The sequence below is a fragment of the Melospiza georgiana genome, chromosome 1 (genome assembly GCF_028018845.1).
Source record: "Melospiza georgiana isolate bMelGeo1 chromosome 1, bMelGeo1.pri, whole genome shotgun sequence".
Taxonomy (NCBI): domain Eukaryota; kingdom Metazoa; phylum Chordata; class Aves; order Passeriformes; family Passerellidae; genus Melospiza; species Melospiza georgiana.
This window is the reverse complement of record NC_080430.1, coordinates 146161661-146186956: the sequence shown is the minus strand read 5'-3', so window position 1 is coordinate 146186956 and position 25296 is coordinate 146161661. Positions and strand designations below refer to the sequence as shown.

Genomic DNA, 25296 nt, shown 5'->3' with positions numbered 1-25296 from the left:
ATCAAAGTTGAGCTGAAGTTTTGATTTTTGCTCAAGTTTGTGGGCAGATAGTCTGGATGGTAGTTCAGTCTGGATTTTGAGTCATACCCACCCTTAAATATTGGTGAGGATGTACACCACCAAGGAGTGTGGAAATTTGTTGACTTAGAATGGATGTTTCCATGTTTCCTCCTCACATGTTAGAAACTTGCAAATTTAGGCCTCAAGATTCAGGGTGCAAAGTGAAGTCTTTAGTTTTCAGGAAGCTGTAGTCAGCTATTTTGGGACAAAACATTTTTGTGAGATTCTCTCTGAAGGAAAGAATGCTACTCAATAAAAGGGAAAGTTGATTGGCTAAAGTTTAGAACTACCTCAGAAGTGTGGAATGTTCTTTGTTTAATCTTAAGAAATCCCATGGACTGTCTGAGATCAGTTGAACAGGTTTACTGCAGAATTCATGTCTGTCATAACATTAGTTTGGTGTTAATTTCTATTAAGGAAGTGTTCAAAGCAGAATATGGGATACTTCTGGAAACCTCACTCAGAATGTTTGATTTTCCAAAGCTAAGTTCACCCATTTCAGTTCATCTGATAAGGTACAAAAATGCTGGAGTAAACATGACTTCCTTCTGCTTCCAGTTACCTGAGACTAATTACATCTAGTGATTTTAAACTGTAAATAATATGGAAAAATCTCCTGATCATCATTTGTCCTTGTTAGGTGAAAGTGGTAAATCCATGGCAGAGGGCTGTTTGGTTCACTCTTAGAATTAATTCACTGTTTTTCTCCTCACACACATACCATTTGTTTATGAAACTTCAATACTAGGAAAAGGATAGAGAGGAGAGTATCTGGCATGCATGATGGGATATAAATGCATTATTTCTTTGCATGACTGTTTCTGGAAAATATATCTAGTTCAGTGGTTCCCACTCTTTGTTCTGAGCAAGGGTAAAAATGTGCTGCAGAAGACAGCCATCTCTTGTACATCAAGCCACAAAAATAATCTCTCAGGTGGTCCAAAATAATTCCCACTGCTCTTGAGGAACAAAAATTTAAGAGCTGAATTTTCTTTAGGTAGAAAGAAACTGCACTGCTCTCACTTTCCTCCCTTTCTGGTGATCTGTATCTACTACAAAGTTAAGGAATTCTCATCCTGGGTCCCATATCAAAGACACAGGGTTTGGAACCCATGAGAGAGAGGATCTAATGGCATGCAAGACAAGAAATGGTGATTTATCCAAGCTAGTCAGAGAAACTACTCTGTATTTTTGTCAGCATGCTTGGGATGGATTTGTATCTCCCCAGTTTCTGGAACTGTGCTGGAAGTTGAGAATGATATTTTATTGAACTTATGGAAGCCAAATGAAGTGGGACCACTGTTCCCAGGGGAGGAAGAGTAGCTGACATCAGAAGGGGGAGTCTGAAAGAGGAGCAGCAGTGCATGGGCCCTTGGGTGGGAACCACTGTCCTAGCCCCTCTCATGCAGGATGCTGCGGTCGGCGCATGCTTCACGCCCGGGACTGAGCCATGCGCATGCTGCTTTGATGAGGAGATTGTGTCATGAGAACAAACATTCCTTCAGTACTTTAAAAAAGATCAATGAAAACTACAACCCCAGCAGACCCAGATTTCATTCCTTGGAAATGAGAATAAAGTCCATTTTTTTTCCTGATGACAGTTATCTGGAAAGAAGCTTGGGTTTTGTTTGGGGTTCTTTTTATACACATGGTTGAATATTTTGATGTGAAGCTGATGAATTATTGTCTGATGATTTTACTGCTCTGGCTGCCAGATAAAAACACAATTATCTATATTTGTTTCATTTACATACTGTTATAAATCTGAATGTTACTTCAAGGGTTAACCTTCAGGATTCCATTAATGAGGAAGGCTTCAGCTCAGGTAACTTTAACTTAGGCTAGAGACCTGCTTTTTGGATGACTTCTCATCTAGATCATTCCGTAGTCAATAACAAGAGCCATGTCCCCCAAGTATAAAGTCATCCCAAACTGAACCACACTTTCCCTACTCACTGGTTAGAGTTGCTGACTTCCCACTGATTACAGAAATGGGTCTAAAGAGTAGTCTTAGACAGGAAGTTTAACTTCTTTAACAGCTTAAAAAAGATCAGATGTGTTCTAGCTCATAAACCAAATATGCTCAAGCAACAGTCTTTGGAGAATATTTTCTTCCTAAACTGACTCTTACCAGCAGGGATAGCTGAAAAACTCTGAAAAGAAAATCTGAAAATATTTTCAGTTTGTACTATCTACCTTAAGTCGCACCACACTGAAAAAAACCACCAAAAAACCCACAAATGAGCATGCCAACATATGCAGAGGAAAATGTCACTGCAAATAAGTAGGGTTTTGTGCTGAATGCAGAGGAACTTTTTGTTCTGATTTTATCTATGAGGAGGATATAAAATCTTGTTCAGTCCCAGTCTTGCACAGCTCTATGACAAATTTCTGCATATCTTGCTTATATTGCTGTCCTATACTTTAAAAATGTCACTAGATTAATATTTGGATTCTTCGCATCATCTACTGACCCTTTTCCTTGTGGTCTGATCCCTACAGGTCCTCATCTCACTTTATGCCTTCATTTTTTCTGGTATGCAAGGCAGTTATCACAGGACTTTTAAGGGGCAAACTTTGGGCAGCTGGTTATGTATTTTGAAGAACTAAGCAAGTTTCTGGACAGGGATTTAGTGACCACATGCAATGACAACTGTATTACTTTAATGTAGTACTAAACAGCATTTTATAAACAACAGCAGTCTTTGCCTCACCTATTTTGCTGCTTCTTTGCCTTTCAGGTTCTGTTCCTTAAAGATTTTTTTCTCTTGAGAGTTTCTCCGTAGTGTTACTAACTCGTGTGACATTTAGTACATTGCTCGAAGCCAGTGTGTGTTGTGTGACCACTTGACTCTTCCTTTCATTTGAGATTCATCTATCAATCATCTATTGTCAGTGACCTGCAATCCCCCCACCTGGAGAAAGCTGATCTCCACAACAAGCCTGTTGCACAATTTTTTCAGACCCAGAAACAAACTTTGTCATTTTATTATCATGGAACAGATCTCCTCATCCTAAAACTGCTTTGGTTTCTCCTTTTTTGTATCTTATTCCACAGTCTCCTTAAGTCTGCACAGATCAACACCAGGATGTCCATACCTCATTGCTCTTTTTTCTTTATAATAAAGAAATTCTCACTCTCACAAGCTCATTCTCTCTAAAAACTTCAGGCCCCTCAGTTTATATTGCCTGGCTGACTCTGTTATCACTTAACTAGATTTTTGGTGCGTTTCTTTGGATTAAAATTCTTTTCAGTGATGTGCCATGATTCCATACTCTTCTTGACCATACTTCTCAAAACTAATTCCTCCTTCAGACCTTGATTTATTAATGAGACATGAGAATTTATATTCCCTACTTTACCTGCTCAAAAATCCCACATGCAAATCATTCAGTTGACTTTTACTTCCTCACCTTTATATTTCATGCCCTTTTCAAACTTGCTCATTAGTTTTCTTCTCCTGTATATATTTGCCCTATGTATGGCAGCTGACTGCTTGAAGAATCCAAATTTCATAGAGAATTGAAATATCTGACTTTTAAAGCAGTACTGCTCTCAAAAGTGGTCAAACAGAGAAGAGAAAGTGATGCAGAAAAGAGGGTGCAGGCTCTCCCTAAGTTAGTAGAACACAAATCACTTGCTGGGACTCTGCACTCACCATCACTTCAGTGTTGACAGATCCTTGGTGGGCAAAGCAGATCAAGATTCCACCCCAAAAGGAAGAACCATGGAAATAATTTTTAAAGCTATTTTATATTTTAAATAATTTTAAAGAGTTCTTAAGCTCAAATGTGAGATTGTCAGAAATGTATTTTGTCACAAATGTCAACAAGCAGCATCTTTTTCTACAATTTTTACTCCATACATTTGTCTTTGCTTTTTGCATCTTACCCCCGTGCCATGAATTCTTCAGGAAATGACATTAAGGCAAAGTCTGAGTAATATAGACATGATTCATTTAGATTATTCTAATTCTTCACTCAAATCCATGCTTTATCTCCTGGAAATGCTGATATATCAGGACTAAATCTGTGCCTTTGTACCCAACTTCTCTTTAGTTGCCACTTCAGTACTCACATACACACGTGCACTTCATCCATGCAATGATAGGGCAAGTGTCTGGACTTACCTGGCTGCAGAAATTACATTCACAAGTATTTTCATATCAAAAAGGAAAGTCAAAAGGGTTGGAAAAACTTCTTACATCCAAAGGTTTAGTGCTTGCAACTTTTCTGATAGGGAATCCCACATTTCATTACTCCCTGGGTCAGAGATATATTAATCAGGAACAGACAGTAGATATGAGAACCCCAGTAATTCATGTAAACAATCCCCCAAAAAACAAAAACAGCATAAAAACTTGCAACAGCTGTGATGCTCAATGCTCAGATAACACCCATTGTGGTGGGATACTGCAACAGACAGAGCTCTGAGACAGAAATGTGAAATCTTTCTTTCCCACTTGCAAGGTCTGCACACACATCTCCATCCTTGGCCGCGATGTTCTTGCACAGGAGACCCCCCCCATGCTTGCCTCTCCTGCCAGTAGGTTTAGTGGCTGCAGCTGAGCATCCTGCAATGATACCTCACCTGTTAACTTCTGGTAACCATGGCTGTTGATCCTTCAGCTCTGCTCTCACCTGTGGCTCTCAGAAAGCTGCCAGCTATAACAGCCTCTTCCCTCCCTGCACTCAACTTACTTGATCTGGTGTCCCACACAGAACTGCCTCTTGTTCATGTGTGCACAATTCACCTCTCCCTAGAGCTGTCCCAGGAATGTGTTAAAAAGCCTTCTTCCCATGGCTTAGCCCTGGTTTGGTTTTTTTGGTTTTTTTTGGTTTTGTTTTTTTTTTTTTTTTTTTTTTTTTTTGGTTGGTTGGTTGGTTGGTTGGTTGGTTTTTTTTTAACAAATGTGCAATTAACAAACATTTGAGCTGCAAAGTGAACTAGCAAATCAAATATTTGTACCATCCATCACCTACAAAGTGTTCAGAACATATATAAGCTGATGAACTCCCTGGCAAATTCCTTTTCCTGTTTTGCTTTAGTGGTATTAGTGATTACCTTTAACATTATTGCAGTCATCACACTGTCAGGAGGGTTAGTGGTGCTGGTAGAACGGCAGGTAGATGAAATTCTATTTCTGTGTTGTCACTGAAGGACAAATGTATTCAGACAGTAAATCTCTAAGAGGACAGACAGTACAAGGAATCATCAGAGGAATAAAATTTGTCACTTCACTACAACTCCTGTAGGTCATGATGGAGAGAAAACAGGGTATCCTCCCTACCATGTCCCTAATCAGTGCTTGGCAAAGCCTGCTAGAATATTGCTGGTGATTTATCTGGTTCACAGCACATCTGACTTTATTTTATTCCTTAAAGTTGAGGAATAAAATAAGAGAGTTGAGGTTGTTATGTTTGGATAAGAGATGGCTCTTAGCAGACTTTAGAGCATGTTCTAGTACCTAAAGGGAGAATGCAAGAAAAGAGGAGAGGTGCTTTTAACCAAGGTGTAGTGACAGGATGAAGAGGAATGGCCTCAAGCTGAAAGAGTGCAGGTTCAGATTAGACATTAGGAAGAAATCCCCACTGGAACCACTGGAACAGGTTGCCCAGAAACTTTGTGGATGTTCCACCCTTGGAAGTGTTTTAAGGCCAAGCTGAACAGGGCTCTGAGCAACTTGGTCGAGTAAATGAGATCCCTGCACATGGCAGTAGTGTTGTTTCATGTCTTTATAATAAAACTACTGCTTCAGGTGTGCTACATGAGCTGAAGCACTGTGACACCTTGCATGGAGAGGATAGCATGACCCTCTGGTAACATTTTCAACATTGATACCAAAAAATGCTCATAAAAAGTTAATTATCTGTGGACCTTAACTGTTGCTTACAAAGACATTGATAATTATGGTAGCCCCAGCAGTGTCCTTGCATACAAAACAATTATTTAGCCCATTATATACTTAAAGCATCATGAAAACAAGTTAATGGTGTACAAAGGAGGAAAATGATTACTTTTGCTTATTTTGTAGCCAAAAGCTGGGTCTCTTGGATCGGGTTCGTGGTACCAATACTAAAGGAAAGCTATTTACCCCTCTGAATGTAGATGCCATTGAAGAAAGTCCTTCAAAAGAGCCTAAGAATGTTGTCTTGAATAATAAGGAGCGTTTTCGCACTGCATTCCGAATGAAAGCGTACGCTTTTTGGCAAAGCTCAGAAGGTAGCCCATCTGTGTTGATTTCTTTCTATGCATCCCCTGTTCTTCTCATTTTACTTTGTTCTTCTGCATATTCTGTTGAAGGTTTGTGACTTTCTGGGACAAGTACGTCTAGTACCTGGTTTTGTGTAGTACATTTGGGGAAGCCCAAGAAAAAGAGTCCTGGAGCCCAGGCAGCACAGTGCTTGAAATAAACACCAGCCCTTCTCAACGCCAGCAATTGATATGGGATAAAGCCAGTACTGGATTTTCCAGCCTGTTTGGCCTGGAAAAAGTGGGCACACTGGGCAGCCAATCTGTATTCCCCCAAAAGCACACACCATCATGGGCTGGTTTATGAGCAAGGATGCTAAGCTAAGGTAGCTTCCTCCTGGACTGCATCCAACCCTGCGGCAGCCTGTGAGGGTATATCTCAAATATACCCTCACTGCCATCTCATTAAACCTCCTTTAGAGAGTCAATGTCTTCTTCCCTCCCCCTCTCTCCCCAAGCCTGCTGCCCCTCAGAGATTTCCATTGGGTCTCCATGAAACATTATAGGGCATTTTTCCTCTCAGCTTCCCTGAGCACATATTGGGCTCTTCTTGCCCATAACACCAGAATGGTCTTTAAATAACAGGTTCCCCTTTCTTGTGCCAGCTGGCACCAGTGCATGCTGGACATGCTACCATGGGTGTAGCCTGGGTGTCCCCACCAGGAACTTGATTTTCTCCTTCATGAAGGTACATGAGCTCCAGGCAGTGACAGTGAGAGGAGAACTTGGCCTGTGGCTTGTACAACCTGTTTTAGCCTTTATGTAAAATAATTTGGGCAAAGATCTATTGGAAAGGAAGACAAGTTCCAAGTGTTTCAGAAATGCTGAAAGGAGATCCTTCAATAATGTGTCTTACAGATGTCCCAAAATAATTAAATCCCTTTCAAGACCGGACCAGTGAAAGAAGCTGTAAGAGATATTTCTTTATTAAATTGCACTTACTTTATGTAGTGCTTTATTCAGCCAGACATCCCTCTAAATATTGTGTGGTGAGATGTTCACACATCTGGTTTTTTGGCCTCCTTTGCAGATGCAGGAACAGGGGAACCCATGGCAGAAGACAGAGGTGACAGTAGTGATTTCCCTATGGAAGATATGATCCCCACATTCAAGACAGCTATCCGAGCTGTCAGGTAAATGTCGTTTTGAAGGATGATAGGAAATAATATTACCATGTTGCTACATGTTGATTCACTGTTTCTGTTATTACTTTTTTTAGATGCAATAGATGAGATAATTCTAGTGTTTTGAGAAACTTGAGACAGACCCAATTCAGTCTGTTGAAAATATGCAGAAAGGAGAAAGTTTTTAATAACATTTGCCATGTCATTTTGAGAATTACTCCACAGTGTTTTTATCATAAAATAATATTTTGTACTGTTCCTTGTTAAAATGTTATATAAATATATCTTTCTCAATTTAGTGACTAATATTTGTATGAAACTGGAACTTTTGCTTAACCAAAATCTCTGAGCTGACTCAACTCTTTATACACAATTATATGAGTGTGCAACCTACTTTTCAGCTGTCATATTTTAATACATGCTGAGGTCTCAATTTCAGCAGTTTTTGTCTTGTGACATGTGTCACCTCCATTTTCACACCACAAGAGATATTTCCTAGAGTTAGAAAACTCCCAGTATGCCTTGGTCATGTGTTTAGCACATCAAGCAAATAGAATTCATTCACTGATGCTCTGTTACTCCTCAATGCAGTACTTTGTACTCTCCTCTCTTGAAAAATGCCCCCATGGGAAAATACTCTGCTTTCGTTGCAATTGCTGTTTATTCCAGAAGTTGTTGATTTTGGGGCCAGGGACTTGCCACCTTCCAGGTGAAATACTGCAAGTCTGAAGTGTCTCAGATTTATCTTGAAGAACTTCAGGGAAGATGGTAATAAAAATATAACCATATATTTATATCTATATAACCATGAAATGTACTCCTGGTTCTTTTTGAATTGGGTGCAGGAGAATCACTTTGTAAAAAATTCCAAGTTTTCTAAAGGCTGCTGAAAGCCAAGTGACACAGGCTTTGCTCATGTTACCCATGACTTCTTCCCTCCCACTGGAAGCTTCTTCATCCCTGCCCTCCACAGCTTTCCCCTTCTTTCCCTGATACCTGCTTGCTTTCAAATATGTTATTGTTATTTTTGAAAAACTGCTTCCCCACATCCTGTCCAAATCTAATTGATTCATGCAATTTCCATTTAAACTCAATCAGGAGCCAAGATTTTTTTTTTCCTTGTGTAGTGTACCCAGATCCTGAACATTAATTGAGAGTGATTCTTTCAGACAAAGTCACTTAATGGATTTCAGGGTCATGATCAAGGAGATTTTAAATTAGGATTGCTAACATTGTGATCCCTATTTTCCCTTAAGTCTTTGAATGGGTAGTTTTGCTGTTACCATACCTAATTTGGCAAAAATAGGCCCAGCTATAATTTTGAAACCTTGAAATATTTATAAGCAACAGAGTTAAAGACAGCCCTTAAAAAGTTGTAATAGAATTATCTTTGCTAAATGAAAGTTTATACAGACTTTAAAAACATTTTAAAACCCACCAACCTTAAACAAAAGACAAGTTCAAATCTTAACATATGACAGCAATTTCCCAATTCAGACCAACAAGTACCTGGAGACTCTACTGAGAAAGCAAACATCCAGAACCCAAGTCTAAACCAGATGAAGGTAAAGATTTCATTGTTTAAATAAAATGTTTAAATCCTTCTATTTGATTAATCTACACACACACACACACACACACACACACACACACACATATATATATATATATATACACACATATATAAAAATAATGTATCAACAGCAAAGGGTGAAAAATGAATGCAAATATTTTTCAAGTGCTCTGGCCAGCAGTGTTCCTTGTTATAAGAATTCTGTTACTAATCACTAGCTCATTTTGTAGCAATAGCAACAGTAAGAGCAATCGTATTATTATCACTACAACAACAATAATATGATACTGTTGTTTTTTTCGAGGACACTTCAGGCAGTTCTAAAAAGTTTTCCCCTCTTCACAACCTGAACTGCTGCAAACTTCTTAACTTCCACATCTATATCTAATTATCATTTCCTATCCAAAACTTTCCCAGGTGTAAAATTAAAACCAAGATGAAAATGATTCAGCATTGCCTATACTATAAATTTGCTTTATAATAGACTGAAGAATAGAAGCAGCAGCTTCAGCTTCACAGCTTCAAAATCTCCTGTGACTTGTGTTGCTCAAATTCAAGCTCCAACTGTGACTCTGAAGCTTTAAACTATTTTTATGACTATTAATTATGCAAAGCCAACTATTACAAATTTTCAAATTTAGTGTTTATGATGTTATAGATTGTAGATGATGTTATAGATTCTTTGTTTATATTTTATTGCCTTGTTTAGAAATAACACGCTCAATTTACAAACAGACAGAATTCATCCATATTTTGAAAAAAATGGAATTTTTTTTCAAAATATAATTTATTTTTCATCATGTAATTTATATAAAAAATTAATATGTTTTTCTGTGTATTATGCAGAATACTACAGTTTCGTCTCTATAAAAAAAAATTTAAGGAGACTTTGAGGCCTTATGATGTAAAGGATGTGATAGAGCAATACTCAGCAGGGCATCTTGATATGCTTTCCAGAATAAAATACCTTCAGGCAAGGTAAGAATCTTCTGGTAAATGGAGGAAATTTACAGCTTTGATGGCAAAATGAAAACATTGGCCTATCTGTGTACAAGGCCACCCAGAAGCCACACATTTGCAGGATGTAGCTGGTCCATGAGAAAACCTTTTCCCAAAAACAAAAGGCAAGTGAGAGCTAGCAGGGATAACTGGAGGCAGAGACCACTGTCTCAGATGTAGAACAAGAACATCAGAGTTAAAAAATCCTCTGAATTTTCTTCAGTATTGCCTGATTTGATCAGGATCAAATTTCTCTCCTCTCCCCATTTTACAGATGATAAGTAAAAAAAAAAAAGCTCTCCCTGAGCTTTTCTTTGAGCTGGATTCTCTGACTATTTATGCCAGAAATATCCCATAAAAATGCAAAAATACATCAGCACAGAAGGTTTCACTCAGGTGTAATTGACCTATCTGAAAAAAAGTTGGAATTTCAGGTCTCTGTGATTGTTCAGGTGCAATCTGCATCCACAGCTGTTTCCTCTCAGAAGGGGTTCATTGCAATGTGATTTTGAGGCACATCTACAGAAATTTGTGCTTCTCGTCCCCTGATCCATGAACCCCGGTCAGAGCTTGGGGCTGGAAATCCGTGTGGGCCTGAGTGCACATGTGTGCAGATGTGTGTGCAGATGTGTGTCCAGATGTGTGTCCAGACGTGTGTGCAGATGTGGGGAGCTGTCCTTGCTCAGTCTCTGCACAGCATGTTCCCTGAGGCCCTCAGTGACTCTGAAAATTAAAATACCACACAATCACCTTCATTTCTCTCCCAATAATGGGCTGAGGGAGTGCAACCCTTCCTGCACATTTGGGCCTTGTCTGGACTCACCTTGGCTTTGAAAGGCTGCTCTGATCTTTCTGCTGAACTTTGTAATTTCTTATTTCAAAGAGATTTTCCATGCACTGGGCAATCTCTTTTTCAAATATTTAGCATGTCTGTCAGCAATGCCTGGGGATTCAAGCCAATATCTAGCTAGCTTTGTGAAGCTTGCCTGGAGCTTTTTCAAGTTCCATTTTCAGAACTCTGTGGGGCACTGTGAAACCATGCAAGGCATCTGCATGGATTGTCCAATAATACAGGTAACTGGTCTGTGGACTAGTGCTGATTGATATGTGGCCATTTTGTGGGTGAACTGAATAAACAGAGACTAACTTGCACCTCAGCAGTTGGAAATGACAAATGAAAGAATATTTGATATAGTAAAAGAGAACAATTACATGTGTTGGAGCATTCCAAACAATCTTTCTCCTTTGGTGCTAAATGAAAAAATCGAGTAGACTTCCTTATGCAACTTCATTTAAAGTTATGGTTTTCAAGCCAAAAGAATAATTAGTAAAGACTAAAATATTGCTGACAATTAGAAACAACAACTGACAGAATGTTATTGGTTTGCTAGGAATGTCAGCAATGCTACCTTTTGCCAAGTTGATTTTTGTTACCCTGCACAAAATCTGATAGGTCTCCTGACATTTTTAAGAGCAGCTTCTATTGGATATTTTTTGACAATCATGCTGTTTGGTTCCTTTGAAGGAGAAGAAGTTGTGTTTCAAATTTGAAGTTTGGAAACAGTGAGCTAAAGCATTACTTAATTATTATTAAATTACCAGGTAATTGCAATTCAGTGCATTGATTGTGACCCAAAAAAAACCAGATGCATCATGAACATCAATATATTACCAAATCAACATATGTTTCCTTTTTGAATATTTGCTTCAGAGATGCACAGCATATTCTGTCATGTGTTAGCATTTGGAGATGGACTTACACAGTTGCACTTTTCTTTTTTTCAGAGTAGACATGATTTTTACACCTGGACCTCCATCTACTCCCAAGCATAAGAAATCCCAAAAGGGAGGAGCTTTTTCTTACCCTTCACAACAGTCTCCCAGGTGAATTCTTTTATACCTAATATTCAGCACAGCCCAACACAGAAATAAAAAGTTAATTCATTCCAATAAGCATGATTTTTGTTCATCCATTGTTAAAATAATGGCACTGAGAGGATATGTTGCTATGAGATACATGTAGATAAACACTGAGCCAGAAAGTCACTCAGAGCAATGTGTGATGGAAATCTAAACAATGGCTTCTTAATTGTTCAGCTCAGCTTCTCCACAGTTTGGAAATATGGTTTTAAATTAAATGCATGCATTTGATTGCTGATATGCTAATTTTCTAACATTTAACTTGCAAACCCACTTAAAAGCTCAATAAAAACCAATAACAGTTTGAAATAAATTAGTTCTCTTTCTGAAGCGCCCACCAAATGGCAAGCAGAGATTTTTAATGCTGCAGCTTTTAAATCAGTGATTGGTGAGAGATACACAAAACAAATTGAAATAACAGATTTCTGGGTGTGAAAGATGCACCATATTATTGTATTGCTGCATTCCACATAGAAAAATTTCAATAATAAATGACATTTCTTCTGTTGTTTGCATCTATCAATCTGTCAATAAATATCCATCAAGAACCACACAAGACCATCAACAATCTGTGCCCAAAGCTGTTGTGGTTGCTCAGAACAAAAGCAATCTTACAGAAAATAAATTATCCCACACAGAGAAAATTCCAAAACCACATAAACATGAAGACAGAGACCTAAGTACATGGAAGAGGCAGTGGTCATTTGGGGAGGAAAGCAGATTGCAAAAACTGCATGAGTCCATGTCACCAGTCACCCAATGTGGAAAATATGACATGTTTTAGGTATAGATTTTGCTCTAATACAATTTATTCACAGCTGTAGTTTGGATTTTTGTCAGGAAAGAGAAGAACTGGGCATGTCAAAAGTCTTAGAGTATATTTGTTCCAGATAATGTTAAAGAGCAAGTGCAAAGAAATTGCTTTTCTAGACTTAGGCATAGGTTATGGGAAAATATTGATTCCTTTGACATCAGTTTGGAAACTGTTTGATAAAGGCTTAACTTGATCATGAGAATCCAAAATTCCATGAAGTTATAAATCAAACTATTTGGTTAGAGATCAACTTATTACCTAATGAATTTGGTCCATCTGATGGACTGGCAAGAGGAAATTGCATAGATGAAAACTTATTCTGGAATCAGCTTTAAATCTCCAGACCAGCCTGTCTCTTTTCAGGATTTCCAATCTCTGACACTTACTATTTGATATAATGAAATTGAGAAAAAACCACACTCATCCTTGAAACTCAGATTCAGTCTCCAAAGACACTAATTATAAAGAACTAGATTTAAAAACACATGGCCATCTGTAGACCCACTAACTGCACTATCTCAATAATTTTCACAAACCTGAAATTATTCCAACAAGCTGGAGAATAATTTTAATTTTCTTTTGAACTTCTGGTGCTTTTTAATCTTTATTTTAAACTTGAAAAACAAAACATTAAAAAATTAAAACTCAAGATTATATTTTTTTAGGAATGCATTGGTATCACATAGAATAGACTCTCACTCCTGTTTGTATAAACAGCAAAAAGGGCTCCAAGGATCTATATGAATAAATCAACAAGATGGCAATTCTGTTTTCTGATATAAATTGCTTATTGTGATGCAAAGAAATATTGAACACTAACAGAGTTATTAATTCTTGGCAGAAATGAACCATATGTAGCCAAAGCATCTACAGCTGATACTGAAGACCAAAGTATGATGGGAAAATTTGTTAAAGTTGAGAGGCAGGTAAGTAATTTCATGACAATAACAGAGGCTGAGGTGCTTGTTCAGAAATGATGGAGCTGATATAAATTGTGCTTGACTCTGGCTGACCCAGGCAGAATTGTGCAGGTGGTGATGAAGACTCACAGAGATCTTGTTCCAATGATCACAAAATTCTGTTGCTAGTTTTTCATGAAAGAATTTGCTTACCTGAGAAGTGTGCCTTTTGAAACTTGTTGAATCCATGTCACTGTGTATGGCACAAGATCCTAACCATGATATTGAAGTGGGACTTTTTAATTCCTGTAGCTTCAGTACTCATCACATCTGGTGTTTGGCATGAGCAAGGCCTTTTCCTGCAGGGACTGGACTGAAAATGATTGTCCACCCTTGGGGCCTATGCAAAAGAGAAAGGAAACTAGTCCTGATATGTAACTCTGATGTTGTGGGACTGTTAGTGGCCATTAGGTCATAGGTTGGACTCAGTGCTCTCAGAGGTCATTTCCAACCTAGATGATTCTGTGATTATCAGTTAGAGATCAGGTCTGTATGCAAAGGTAATTCCATATACTGTATTTTTGTAATAGCTATTTACCACTGGTATCAAGATTTTTTCATAACATTATAGTGTCCTCTTGGATACTGTACTGTTAAATATCCAGCAAGACTAATAATTTTTTGTGAACAGTTCATATGGATGGGGCTTTTTATTCTGAGGTGTTAGAGGATCAACTGCCATCCATTTCAGCCTAGCTTTGAGGGAAGATCACGGTTATTGTATGAACCTCCATGACCAAGAAACATGGCAGCACACCATGGAATCATAGTCTCTTTTTGAATAACTGACTTGAGGCAATATCATGACATTGGTATTTTTCAGGTAAATGACATGGGGAAGAAACTGGATTTTCTTGTTGATATGCATATGCATCACATGGAACAGCTGCAGATACAAGTTGCTGAGATAAGTCCATTGAAAGAAACCGCTTCTCCTGCAAGGGAGAAGAGAGAAGAAAACAAATATTCTGAATTAAAAACAATAATATATAAATACACTGAGCAGTGTTCTCGTGAAACTCCCTACAACTTCCAGCAGGTTCCAGTCAACAAGGTCAGCCCCTATGGTTTCTCAGCACGGGGCCACACGGCTCACTCCCAACCTTTATCAATAGGTGGGCAAAACTCTGGCAGACTGCAAGCCACACCTTCCTCAACTTCATATGCAGAGAGGCCAACAGTTCTGCCTATATTCACATTAATGGACTCCCAGGTCAGCTACCACTCCCACGGGGACCTTCAAAGCCCTTACTCAGACAAGGTGTCCCCGAGGCAGCGGAGGAGCCTCACGAGAGACAGCGACACCCCACTGTCCCTTCTCTCCGTCAACCACGAGGAGCTGGAGCGCTCCCCGAGCGGCTTCAGCATCTCCCAGGAGAGGGACGACTTTCCCTTCGGGCCCAGCGGGGGCTCGGCGTGGATGAGGGAGAAACGCTACCTGGCCGAGGGCGAGACAGACACAGACACAGACCCCTTCACGCCGAGCGGCTCCATGCCCCTGTCCTCCACGGGAGATGGGATTTCAGACTCAATATGGACCCCGTCAAACAAGCCAGTTTAAAATGTGTGTGGGGGCAGTCACTGGCTGACTTCTCCTTGTAATGTAAGCATACTTTGTATATCTCACTTACTCTACACCCAAAGCTTACTAGTTCAAAACACCAATGGCTGCATAAGATGCATGTGATATTAGTGGTAGTCATTCTGCACCATTTCATACAATTTACTGATGCAGTTTTTTTCATGCTTCCAAAACTAAGGAGCTTAGTTTTGAGCATGGTTTGCATGACTTTGCCCTATATAAATGGTACAGCTGATTTCTTCCATGATACATATCTATCTGGTACTCTTCAATACAACAATGGTGAATTGATAAGAGGCAAGATACAGTGGTCCTTGCTACATTTTGTAAACAGAGCAGCAAAATAAAAAGATTTTTCAGGAACTATATCCCTTTGTGGAAACATAACATCTAAATCATTTTCCATTATAAGCAAATCAATCTCTAATCAACCAAGCCAATCAACCAAGCAAATCAATCTCTAATCAACCAAAAGCAGGGGAAAAGCTGAGTTAAACTATGACCTTATTGAAATGCTTTTGTGAACTAAATGTTTCACATGTGATCTCATATAATTACTCCTGAAAAACAATATTGAAATGAAATTAAGGGTAGGATTTTAAATCATGCAAGTCACCTCCTGGGATTGATGATAGGTATTTATTTATTGTAAAATGTAAATAGAAATCCCTCAAAATACTTTGAAAATCTTCACTAGTGCTTATAAAATTGCTCAAAGTAGGATTATAATGCTTTTTTAAAGAAAATCTTTTGCTAAGTCTATTTGCTACTTATGGGGCCAAATTTTCTTTGTTACAAAAATAAAATTGTTCACTGTAGAGAACTCCAGGTTTATACACTCCACTCTTCTATTGACTTAGGTGCTGCTAAGTAAGAAGCATAATGTAACTCAGCCTCAGTTTCCCAATCTGTTAATTGGGAGTTACACTTCCACACATGATCACAGGTTGAAAGGCTCAATTGTCTAATATTTGTCAAGTGCTTTGAGCTCCTCAGATGTGCAGAAAATTACTATGCTCTTCTCTGCAAGTTCTACAGTGTAAGATGCTGCCAGGATCTGTTTCTCTCTGTTTACCTTTTCTCTTGGAAATGGACTGCTCAAAATCCATGAATGTGGGCTATATTTAGGATTAATGTATGAATAAATAATCACCATTTTTGTCATGTGTCCCTGAGCAACAGAGAGATAAGTATGCTCCCTAGGCCTCAGCCAAATATTTTTTAATGAAAAATGGAAATTATTGAGAAGGAAGAGACCAGGAAAATCACTGGATCACTGGAAGGAAATGAATCCAAGATGTCACCACTACAGTGGGAATGTAGTACCTATAAAGCTAGTGAAACTAGCATTTCCAAATACCCTGCACAGGTCTTACCTGGTGTCAGTCAATGTGTCCATGAAATAGCATCCGTGTGATGTCCAGCTTGGTGGCTGTACACTCTGTACAGCTGGTGGTAAATGAAGGAGTACAGTCAGTGAGCACAGGGTACAGCAACAAAGGCACACATCAAATTCAGGATGAGATCAATCTCATCTTTAACTCAGATATCTACAATGACCAAATGTCTACCAACTTCAAAGAGAGCAGAAGGTGACTTGCTTAGATGTCAGATGATCAGAGACCACAAAATCAGTGTTAATTGTCTCACCAAGGTGCAGCCTCTCTGCTGTGGCTCATCCCCACCTCATGTCCAGAACCATCCCTGTCACTCCACACAACAACTTCCCCACTGTGGCCAGGGCACTGACCAGCAGAGATGGCAGGATTTGGCCCAAATAAGGCGTTCAAAAAGGGTTTTTCTATAAAGACTGCTTCTATTACACTGCAGCGGCACAACTGAGCATCTTTGGCACATCCAGTCTGAGCCATGAACACGTTACTGGCCTTCCCAGTGCTTACTGGGAATTGCACAGCCCTGGATGGAAAGTGCTCCAATGGACAATACTTTGATAGGTTTTTCTGACCATAGTAAACTTTTGGTTTTATTCCTCAGTATTGTTGACATCTCATAGCAGTCATTCCATCCAGGGAATTCTGTTATTTCCCAGATGTGGGCATTGCCTTCATCTTCATTGCTTGTTCTCTATTGGAAGAGACATCTAAAGGATTAGGATCTTCTTACTTCATCTGATTCTTCAGCTAAATCATGTTTCATCCTTCTGGGATGGATCTTCAGGAAGAACAAATTGCTGTTGTTACTGGATTAAACTGCAGAGCAGTTACAGCTTTTGAAGACTGGGCTGAGTCCATGGAGCTGTTCTGAAGTCAATAACTATGATGGTATGAGGCACAAATTTAATAATTATTTAATTGACAAAATAGCATTGATTTGAAGGATAATCTGTGTTTGGCACACTTCTGTGGATAAATTTACAAAGAATAAAACTAAATGACCAAAGTGTAATTCGTTATAATTTGGCATATTGAGAATTCTTCAGCCCTTATGATTCTTGGAAATATCTGCATTGTACCTGTTGCAGGCTTTCTGAAATAGTAATAGATGTGGCAACTTGTGAGATTTAACCCTCACAAGACAAGAGAATGGAAAAGAATGAAAAAATTATTTTAACATTGTTACATTTCTGAAGTGTATGTAAGTATGTGCTAGACAAGCCTGCTTCAGTTTTCTTGTATATAAAGGGCCTGTTTTTCCTACTGATTTAATCTGAATTTCATCCTTCTTTAAATGCTTCCTAGAGCTAAACAATCAAAAATCAATGCAGCCAAAAAGCAGGGGCAGTCTGATCAATTTGTTTGTGACTTTCTTTGACAGTGGCTGTGCCAAGCAGTTCCCTGTCCAATTCCCACTGAAATTCTTTAGTTCAGGTTTCTGTTATTTTCCATGACAGGTCAAATAAAATGAAATCTTTTCTCACTATTGAACCTGGTTGAAAATCCATAAACAGCCTCCCTATAAAGTTATGTTCTTTCCAAGAGAAGATCCAAGCAAGGGCAGAGACTTGGATGAATGTTCACCTGCACACAGGGTACAGCCCCAGAGAAAGGATTTGTGCTGCCCTGCACTCTGCACACTTAGCAGATGAACTGTCTTGAAGTTAGTGTTTCCTCTGGCCTGCAATCACAATTTGCAATATGCATCTTTAAGGTGTCAGGTCAGGTATTTGTAACCACATCATGAAATATTTAATGATGCCAGAAAAGATCTGCCTCTTCTTAAAAAGCACTGGTGATAAACTCAGCAAGATCCTCTGCAGTAGACATCTGTGGGTCCTGTGAAGGAGATCCAAGAAATGAGACAGGCAGAACTGATTAGCTTATTTTAATATTTATTCTTCTTTCTTAACACTGAAACCTGTCACTGCTCTGTTCATAAGGGTGCTGTTCTTAGCAGCTCTCTGCCATTTACATCATCAGGGTTAAAAATCAGTTCTGCTGTCTGTGATCACAACAGACAGGTGTCACAGCAAGGTGAGATCTGGACACCATCCCAGATCAGATTTGCACATAAATTCATCAGACTCCAATCAGGGTGAGTCCAGGAAGTGCATCCACCCTGGAACTGTGCTTCATGTGCCTGCCATAGATACTGGACAAAGCAAAAATCCCATGTGTGATCCCAGTAACATTAAGAATATCAAGACCTCTTTCCACAAACAATGAATCTCTAGTCACAATGTCATTTGAGAAGGGCATCTGGGTCAATAATAGTCTTTGTAATAGGAATTAATTAGATTTATACCTTCTTCTGCATGAGATGTCTCAGTTAAAGAGTTATCAATTCTCTTTGGGTCAGATCTTTCTAGCATCTTGACTGACACTAGCACTTTGTTTGCATGTACTCAACATTAAAAGGTATTAATGACTTTGATGACTCTCATCTCATTTCAGGCCTTGAGATATTATTTTATAATTTGAAACTGTGGAGCTTTTCTCTGCTCTCCTTGAAGTAAGATAGAAACCTTCTCACAGTGATGTACTGGGAGCAGGGCTGGGTTCTAATCTGCCATTATTTATAGATTTTCTTGTGAAGGGCAGCACTGATCTGGAGACATTTTTCTTGGCTACATTTTGAGAGTGATTTTCAGTCCCTAAGACATGCCAGATGTCTGGAAGTTTTCAAAAAGGTGAATCTGTGTTTACATTGTGTGCCTCTCTTTGCAGCATTATTATCAATTAAGCTTCCTCATTTTAGATGCAAACTGGGACTATTTGATTAAGGCAAAAGTGAATACTTTGTTGAGGTATGAAGGTATGATAAATGTGGTTCATGCTCTACTTAGAGAGTTGGCAATTTAAAAAAATCTAGTCAGGTAATGACTATTGTCCTTGCCTTGGCTTTTCCCTGCCCTGAATTTATCACTCTGGCTCCTATCTAAATAAAAAGGAATTCAACCCATGGAGAGATTGATTAAAAAGTCCCTAAATTGTCTTTTGGCTATATTTGCTCTGTTTTTATCTGTAACATTACTGCATTGTTATGGTCCAGAGTGGAAATAGTTTAAAATTTTTCTGCTTCAAATGGTGGCCCATGAGTGCTGCAAACTAAAGCCCACCTGAACCTGGGGGTAGTGGGGCCTTGTGACCTTCAGGAGAGCACCAAGGTCCAACCAGTTTGCAAGATCACAGCCTAAAGCAATCAGAAAATGCAGAGTGAGGAACACCCTCACCCCTGTTGGGCTCCCAGCTGCTGCAGAGGTGTCACATCTGCTTAGGCAGGAACTGAATCCATCCTGGTTACTGCAGAGCCTGTGAGGAAAGAGCTGGGTCTGGATTCCCTGCACCCCACTGCCCCACCACTGAGCTCTAGGGGTGTAGGAGCTGCAAACCTAAATCTCCTACAGCACCTCATGAATTTGGTGGGATGTCACGTTTTCAGGAGCACAGCTGGATGTGAGTGCTCCATTTGAAGAATATTTTAAGAGGTGCAGAGGAAAAAGGGGCATTTTCAAGTGTTTTTACCTGGGCACTCTGGGAATGAAGACCCTGGGTATCACTTTTCCTTATGGTTTTTTAGGCTGTAAGATTTGATCCTTCCCAATTCAGCTTTGAGTAGCTTCCCTCTGAAGTTAACTGAAGCAAAATAGTGAAAATGGGCTCCTATTTCCATCATGAAGAACACTGAGACTGAAGGTTACATAGCCAACTGCATTTTGTTTTCTAGTTATGGCATCTTATTATTACTAGTATTTGTGCCTTGCTCACTGAAATTTTCTCCATGCTACAAAGATGCTTTTCAGATTCTGGCTGACAAGGGAACACAACTTTTATACAAGTGGCCTTTAGTGCTCTTTATAATATTATTTATTGTAATTTTTAAACTGTATGTGTAATTTCTATTCTGGCACTGTCCAATATTTGAACAAATTTAATATGTTTATTTCAATATATTATGCAAACAATACTTCTTAACTGATTTTTTTATGTTCTGTCTTTAAAAACTGCACCACTTATTAATAAATAGAAATTTCAATTATGATGTGGATGGATTTATTTTCATTTAAATCTTGATATCTTCACACATATTCAAAGAAAGCATTGTCAAATGTACCCCCAGCAGAGACATTGGCAAAGATCCTTTTGACTTCATCTAGGCAGGACTAAGCTCAGCTGCAAGCAGGTTTTATGTGGCTTCCACAGCCAGTCCTGTCAACACACAGTAGATCCCATTATTTGTGACACCTTTGATTTTGTGGCCATGTAATTTATATGGCTTTGAACATATGTGAAGGGGAAAATGAAAAGTAGGAGAAAATGAATTCATATTGGAAACATAACATGCTAAAATATGATGAAATTGCAAACAAAATATAGAGAGAACACAGTAATGGTACAAGCAAGATCACAATATCCCCTACAGGGAATTTGCTTGAATTCTGCCCCTGGTTCTGTTGCTGCATTTCTGTGTGGTTCTGTCTGAATGAGACTGGAAGAGAAACACAGGAAATATCAACTCTTTCCAAAAATTTAGCTGGACACAGAGAGGTATTTTAAGGCATTCTCTGTGGCTTCAGTTTCATGGCTGTCACTAAGACATGAGCTCTGCTGAACACTGGAAATACAACTTAAAATAAGGTTTGTTAATTTTTTGTGGCAGATAAAAAAAAAAATCAGCGTTTATGCCATGTCTTGTCCCACTTCTAACCACTGTAAAGTGGAAATAATTAAAAGATCCTTTAGTACAGCAACATTAAGTTGTAGTGCTTTTGAGTCTATTTGTGTGTTTTAAATTATTCAATTTAAATAAATTATAGCTAAAAAGTAAATAGGGTGAATGTCAGGCCCTTACAACCAAGTTCTATTCTTTCCAAAGATTGACAGTTTGTGTTTTTTCAAACTAATGCACCAGAGTGTAGAATTCTGAACCTTTGGGGGTTCAGGGTTTTTTCAAGTGTCTCCACTTTTACAGACATCTCTACCCTGCATTATCATCACTGCCTCAGCCCTGAATGTCCCAGCCTGAGCTGAAGGGCCTGGGCTGAGCCCTGCAGCTGCCAGGCCCAGCAATGGAATTTCCCTGAGCATTTCACAGACACAGCAGGTGAAACACTCAGCTTTGGTTCATCTGCACTGAAAGGTGTTGCAGTAAAATTTCCCCTTGGCTGTCACCCAAATACCAGAACGTGACAAGTCACTGGACTTCAGTGAGACATTAGGTCTGATCTTTTAAGAAATGAACTCTAAAATAGGAAGTGATACCTATTCTCAGGCAAAGCCCTGCTTGCACCCAGGGGTGCAGCCTGTGCCTACCTCTACATGGGACTTTGGGGATCCTACACAATTGTCCCCCACCTAAGCAGAATAAGACTTAGGGTCAGCAGTTTAGAAAGGGTAATAATTGAAACAGTGCCAATCAAGAAACAGCTTCAGGAGTGGAATTTTCTCAGTGTACCCTTCTGTTTATTTGTAGGTTGCTTTGCTTTTTAAGACTCGCCAGGGTAAAACAGTTGCTTGACTAACGCAGAGCATCCTCTTGGAACACAGAGCATCCTCTTGGAACACAGAGAAGGGATGGAATCAGGAAAGCCAAGTCCCATGGCAGAGAGCAGCAGGGAATCTAGACAATATTTAAAGAAATTGCTCTCTAAGATAATATTGTCAGCCCAGTGGGTTTGGGACAGCACCACAGTTTTTCTCCTGCTTCTTTGTGTCAGGTGCAGATTACAGAACAGAGATCATGGGGAAAAAGTGTAATATATGCTATGAATATTTTGGCAGATTTGGTGAGGTCAGTTACATCTCTGACACATCCTATCAGAAATAAGATCATTGGATAAGTCATTAAATATTTTTCTAAGTAAGGTCTGGACTGCTGAAATTTCTCAATGTTGAATCAAGGCTTTATGAGGATCTATATTTAAAAATGCCAAGTGCTTTATCACAAACTAACTTCTTTGGAAACCCTCAAGGAGCAGTGCAGAGTATTGTGTAAAAATCTCATGTATTCTAACTCACACACAGATAAGAAAACCACTAGGACTCCATGCCTCTCACCACTACACATTTTCATGATCTCCATGGTCCCTTTTTTTTTTGCTTTCTCTTCTTTTACTCCCTCAAGAGCGTACTTGAATTCAAAAAAAGTTTCACAATATCAGACACTTCTAAAGAAAATGTTTCCTACATGTAAATACTCAAAACACTCTTACTGAAAACAGTTTGTAGAGTTTAATGCACATTCTGTTCAGGAAGTTTTGTGGTGTAAGTACCAATCTTAGCAATTGGTACATAGGTAATAAAAATTAAAAAAAAATAGTTATAGATAGGACAGAAACTATTTTCAGTTCTAAATACATGTTGTCTTGGTTTGGAAAGACAGGAGTCTGCTAAGGAAGGCAGGAGCCTCCCCTGAAATGGAGAATGTAAACCCTTCCCACCCCTCTGAATTGCTATAAATTTTAAATTAAGGGGTTCTCAGGCAAAAATATGGGAGCAGGAAATAACAGTTCTTTAATAGGGAAGGAAAAATTGAAGGATAAAATAAACAATGCAGTACAGCAGAACAACACTGACAGAGTCAGAACCCAACCTGACACCCTGTGGCTCAGGGTGTTGGTGGCAGTCCCATTGGAATTGTGGCTGCAGCCCTCCTGGAGTGTCAAGGGTGGTTCTGCTGGAGCAAGGGGATCCTGTAGAGAAGGATGTATTCTTCCTCTAAAGATCCAGTGGAAGAAGAGGCAGCTGCTGTTCCTCTGGGGAATCCCATGGAGAAAGCCGTGCTGGTGTCTCAAAACCTCTGGATTATATCTGAGTAGGAATGCTTGGCTCCTCCCTCTGGGTGGAGCATCTCACAATGGGATGATATAGTTCTTATCAGCCATGCAGTGACATTCAATAGCTGTTATCAGCAATGTCCCCTCCTGAGGGAGGAGTGATTGTGGTCACTCAGAGAGAGAGATAAGGCAAACTGCTCACTTGACAAAAGATAATCTGCCATACAGATGGTAATAGAATATATCTTGCCTTGCAATCTGGAACACATGTTCTGAAATGAGAAGGAAATTCTATTAATGGAACAAATACAAATTTTTATATGTAACTATGTATTTGGAGTTCTACAAAGCAAAGTGCTGGGTTCTGCACTTCAGTCAGAGCAATCCCCTGCAGTGCTCCAGGCTGGGGCTGAGTGCCTGAAAAGTTCTCAGTGGGAAAGGCCCTGGGATGCAGGCTGACAGCAGCTGAACAGGAGCCAGAGTGTGCCCAGGTGGGCAAGAAGGCCAATGGCAGCTGGCCTGTGTTACGAATAGTGTGGTCATCAGAACCAGGGCAGGGACTGTCCCCCTGTGCTGGGCACTGCTGAGGCCACACCTCAAATCCCGTGCTCAGTTCTGGGCCCCTCACTGCAGGAAACACATCGAGGAGCTGGAGAGGGTCCAGAGAACAACAGAGCTGGGCAAGGGACTGGAGCACAAGTGTGAGGAGCAGCTGAGGGAGCTGGGGGTGCTCAGCCTGGAGAGAGGAGGCTCAGGAGGTGTCACAACAGGACACGAAATGAACAACACGCACAAGATGAAATGTCCAAGGTAAAAAGAGCATAGTTTATTATCAAACTCCAATATTAAAGACTTTCAAAAGTGACCATGGATTGGAGGATGAAATTGCCACCTCTCCAGCCACACTGGTCAAACCAACAGTCCATCAATTTTCTCCTCCTCCAGAAAGGAGTGCAAAACAATCATTATTTACATGAAAAGTGCATGAGAAACTCCATTACAAAAATGTAAACATTAGAAGGCTTAGAAGAATTTAGAAGAACAGGACAACAGGAGAGACCTTGTCAGTCTCCACAGCTGCCTGACAGGAGCTGCAGCCAGGTGGGATCAGTCTCTTCTCCCAGGTAACAAGTGACAAGAAAAGAGGAAATGGCCTCCAGTTGTTCCAGGGGAGGTTCAGATTGGATATTAGGACAATTTCTTACAATTGAAGGGTTTAAAAGCACTGGAACAGGCTGTCCAGGAAGTGCCCACGGAATCACCATCCCTAAAGGTTTGTAAAAAATGTGTAGATGTGGCACTTGGGGATGTGGTTTTGTGGTACACTTGGCAGTGCTGGCTTAATGGTTGGACTCAATGATCTTAGAGGTGTTTCCCACAGGTAGTAATTCCGAGTTTCTTTATATAATTTTGCTTTTAGGAGATGAAATTTATTCTTCTGAAAAAAAATTTAGATCTTAGAGGTGTTTCCCACAGGTAGTAATTCCGAGTTTCTTTATATAATTTTGCTTTTAGGAGATGAAATTTATTCTTCTGAAAAAAAATTTACAAAGAAACAATGATACATTTAGAGAGTTGTCCTTAATAAAAGTGGTACCAAAAATAAATATAATAGAAGGATATTGGTAAAATGAGAAATTAAAAATTTCTAGAACTAGTACATTTCTTAATAAAGTAAACTAAATATCTTATAAAATTGTAATGGTAGAGGACTAATAGAGCAGTGTTGAAGTGCAAACAGTTTTTTCAGAACAAATGAAATTTACTCAATTGATACTTTTCTAAACAAAATTTATTTAACAATCACTCAAAGATGCTTTCATGGAAACGTTTGCCATA

General features: G+C 39.3%; 1 protein-coding gene across 2 annotated transcripts in view; it reads left to right on the top strand.

Moving 5' to 3' along the window:
* The window catches only part of KCNQ3 (potassium voltage-gated channel subfamily Q member 3), a 195412-nt gene extending 174692 nt beyond the window's left edge, over positions 1 to 20720 (top strand). For both annotated transcript variants that reach the window (XM_058030111.1, XM_058030103.1), the window contains 6 exons: positions 6096 to 6283; positions 7344 to 7446; positions 9857 to 9988; positions 11795 to 11893; positions 13585 to 13669; positions 14526 to 20720. In XM_058030111.1, the coding sequence (XP_057886094.1) occupies positions 6096 to 6283; positions 7344 to 7446; positions 9857 to 9988; positions 11795 to 11893; positions 13585 to 13669; positions 14526 to 15263 (1345 nt within the window). In that variant the 3' untranslated portion in view covers positions 15264 to 20720. The remainder of the gene's footprint in view (positions 1 to 6095; positions 6284 to 7343; positions 7447 to 9856; positions 9989 to 11794; positions 11894 to 13584; positions 13670 to 14525) is intronic.
* Positions 20721 to 25296: the final 4576 nt, after the last annotated feature.